The sequence below is a fragment of the Formica exsecta genome, unplaced genomic scaffold (assembly GCF_003651465.1).
Source record: "Formica exsecta isolate Colony F162 unplaced genomic scaffold, ASM365146v1 scaffold247, whole genome shotgun sequence".
NCBI classification, from domain to species: domain Eukaryota; kingdom Metazoa; phylum Arthropoda; class Insecta; order Hymenoptera; family Formicidae; genus Formica; species Formica exsecta.
The window spans coordinates 11,740-14,867 of NW_021849743.1; the positions used below are offsets into that span (position 1 = coordinate 11,740).

The 3,128-nt window shown below is 31.2% G+C and overlaps 3 protein-coding genes across 3 annotated transcripts in view; 1 reads left to right on the plus strand and 2 right to left on the minus strand.

Annotated features, from left to right (window-relative positions):
- The window catches only part of LOC115236332 (eukaryotic translation initiation factor 4B-like), a 4,331-nt gene extending 3,640 nt beyond the window's left edge, over nt 1-691 (minus strand). Inside the window, exons 1-2 of the mRNA XM_029808714.1 lie at nt 576-691; nt 217-345 (exon numbers count right to left, since the gene is read on the minus strand). Coding sequence (XP_029664574.1) covers nt 217-345; nt 576-585 — 139 coding nt within the window. The 5' untranslated portion in view covers nt 586-691. The remainder of the gene's footprint in view (nt 1-216; nt 346-575) is intronic.
- Nucleotides 692-917: 226 nt separating this feature from the next.
- Nucleotides 918-2,828, plus strand: LOC115236356 (PIH1 domain-containing protein 1-like). Its single transcript, XM_029808743.1, has 7 exons — nt 918-1,161; nt 1,241-1,331; nt 1,391-1,573; nt 1,666-1,838; nt 1,904-2,125; nt 2,193-2,336; nt 2,430-2,828. Exons 1-7 carry the CDS (start codon nt 1,099-1,101, stop codon nt 2,463-2,465), a joined length of 912 nt encoding a protein of 303 aa, XP_029664603.1. The 5' UTR covers nt 918-1,098; the 3' UTR covers nt 2,466-2,828.
- The window catches only part of LOC115236355 (sphingosine-1-phosphate phosphatase 2-like), a 2,236-nt gene continuing 1,774 nt past the window's right edge, over nt 2,667-3,128 (minus strand). The window contains exon 5 of the mRNA XM_029808742.1: nt 2,667-3,128. This exon is cut by the window's right edge and continues 40 nt beyond it. Within this exon, the coding sequence (XP_029664602.1) occupies nt 2,742-3,128 (387 nt within the window). The 3' untranslated portion in view covers nt 2,667-2,741.

The following is a 3,128-nucleotide window of genomic DNA, read 5'->3' on the forward strand; positions in this document are numbered from 1 at the left end:
CAGGAATGCTCGACTATTGCCAGAGTTCTGCCCACATAATATAAAGTGCATAATTTGCAACATATAATTTTGGCAGACTTCTGGGTACATGTACAGATATATCTAATAGCCAACAACAAATTTGACTTTTATCATTTTTCAAATGAAAATAATTCATCAGTATCGCAACGAACCAATCAGTTCCCAACTAAAGCAACGGCAACTCTTTTGGCTTACCATGATCATCCTCTACATCGTCAACCCAATTTGAAGATTTCAGCGGTATATTAGGGGTCGGCCCGTTTCCGTCAGCGAGGAACGACCATAAATCGACAGTCACACCCTTCTTCTTCTTACCCTTCTTTCCTGTAATACACGCAAATTATCATTAGGACGTACCATTATACTCCGTCGCAAGTGTACCACAGAGCTGATATTAAAAGCATGGTGAGAGAGAGACCACGTCACAAGCAGTTTGGTTAGGTGCGAACATGCAGGGCAAAAAGGCCAACGCGAATGATATTTCCGGGATTATCTTTGCTTCGGAAGGAATCGTTCTTCAGCGGGAATTACGATTGCAAGTAATAAAACTGTACCTGAAGACATAATAACGATCCAAAATTAACGGAAATACGTGTCACTATCTCAGAGTCTACGTGAACCACACGACCAACCAGTCGTACGACCAGTAAAACATAAACTATATCTGTATAAGATGAATGATGAATATGCCATATGCCATATGCCCAAGAGTGCGTTCCAAAATCCTATTTCAGGATGGAAGAAGTTCATTTGAAATCAGTGTGATTGGACACAATCACTCATATCAACCGATGTCTAGAGTAACCAGGGCAATTGACCAATCAACGGTACGTTCGGAAACATTACCCGTGTACACACGAGCGTCGTTCTATCTTTGTCCAACTTTTAGTAAATAACAAAAATAAAACGGACAAAGTATATCGGTGTAAACTAGGCCAAAGACTACGTCTATGGTGGTATCTTCTTTTTCAATTAAAAAAAAAGAATTAATTTATACTACATTGAGATATTTGAGTTTGTAGTAATTGCTAAGAAAAGTAAAAACTGTTTATTTTATCTCTCGTTAGAAAGATAATTATGAATGACGCCAAATTTCTCGATATTGACGATTCTATCAAAATGAAAAATTTGTTACTACCAGTAAATATATGAAAAATATACATTAAATTAATGTACATAAAAAATGATTAGAATGATAAATATTCAATTTGTCCAATAGGATAAAGATAGAGATGCTTTAAATCAGCAGATGGATGTGTTAATGAAACAGTTTGATTCGAAAACTTCTATCCTTGTACAACCTATTCCTGGTTTGTATAACATTGTACACTGTTTAGCACGAATAAAATTTTTTTCAATATAATTATAGGTATCTGTGTAAAAACAAGAACAGCTGACAGAAAAAAAAGTTTTGTAAACATATGTGTATCTGATAAAATTCCACCACCAGAAGATATATCCGATATCAAACTATTTGAACTTTTAAATGATGAAGTACCTAATTATGTTATACCAATGAGTATATATGCTGAAAGGATGGAAGCTGATAAATGTAATGACAATCTCAGTTTTTTAAATATTATTAGAATTTACTAATTATTTTGTAAATAAATATTTGTGAATTTTTTATATATATATATATAGCTGGTATACCCAGTGCAACATACGACGTCATGATAAATGAAGCGTATTTTAAAAAGTGCCAAGAGAAAAAACATTTCATGGCATTTACGATATTAGTTATACTGAGTGGAGTGGCAGATAAATTTGAGAAAAAACTGGATACGGAGAATTATGTTATTCTTAAAAATCGAACAGTAAGTGTACATAAAAAATATTATGTAAATATTTATCTAAAGTATGTTAATGAATAATACTGCAGGTAATGGGGAAATTGCAACAGCATACAATAGAAAATCGCGAGCTTAAAAAGCCGCAAGACCACAAGCCATTGATTGAAGAAATTTCGAGTTCTATGACACCTATCATTAACACAATTAATATACAAGATAAAAATACAGCAAAAATGGATTATGTAATTTTAAGAAAACCATCAAAAGGTCCAGCTGAGCATTTAATAGTTTTATTTGACATGTCAAGAAGCGTGAGTCACAAAATTACTAAATAAATTATTTTACAGATTAGGTATTATATGCTTTTTTCTTTTGCAGATTTCAGTTGAGGATGTAGTAGTACTGATTAATTCTGATCGCATAAATGTCACGGATAAGAAAGCTTATTGTTCTTATGATATTTTACTTCCATATACACTTGAAGCAAATAGTGCAAAAGCCTTTTTGGATTATAGTATTATGGTAAAAGAATTTATGTATTCCTTTTTTTTCATTTTCTATATATATATATATATATATATTAGACCCATTATACATATTCCTTAATTTTTTCAGGTATTACGAATAGATACATTAATAAAACAAAAATAAAAAGTATAAATACTGAAATGAGATTCTACTTTCGCAGTTCCCTTTCTAAAAAAAATTTTAATTTTATCAAAATAATTAAAATTTTATTTACAATTCAAAAGCTTCTATTAATTTCTAACTTACAAAATATATATATGCTCTATATCAATTAATATTATTTTCTTTTTGGATCTAGATCTCTTAGTAAAAAAATAATAATGCTTAATAAATAAACAAGATATAAAATATATTTCGCAGAACAATATAAATTGAACAATAAGTTGCATATTAAGTTTTTCATATTTCTGTATAAAATGCCGGTCGTTCGATACCTATCGTGCCAAAAATTTGTGGCAACAAATATACTGTAATTATACCTATCATGAAACATGCTATATATTTGTATATTAGATCGACGAACACTTTATTTCCATTTCCACTATAATCCTGGCATTTCATAAGCTCCTTGCAATTAATTCGTAATATGGCACATACTATAGTGTAGCTGAGGTATTTGCAGAGAACTTTTGTTGCAATAACAATAGAAAAACCGAGTACAGTTCTAAGAATCAAGTGACCAAGCATAGAATATGTTGGCCAAACGATATGATATGGTGGTAAAACTAACGATGCACTTAATATACCAGTATAATAACTAAGCCATGCTCCCATGTGAATTCCTGC

Bases quoted from the DNA above. Each gene is read 5' to 3' on its own strand.
- LOC115236356 (XM_029808743.1), top strand. From the start codon at position 1,099: ATGAATGACGCCAAATTTCTCGATATTGACGATTCTATCAAAATGAAA. The intron at 1,332-1,390 runs GTTTGTATAACA...ATATAATTATAG, and splicing joins CCTTGTACAACCTATTCCTG to GTATCTGTGTAAAAACAAGA. The intron at 2,337-2,429 runs GTAAAAGAATTT...TAATTTTTTCAG, and splicing joins TTTTGGATTATAGTATTATG to GTATTACGAATAGATACATT.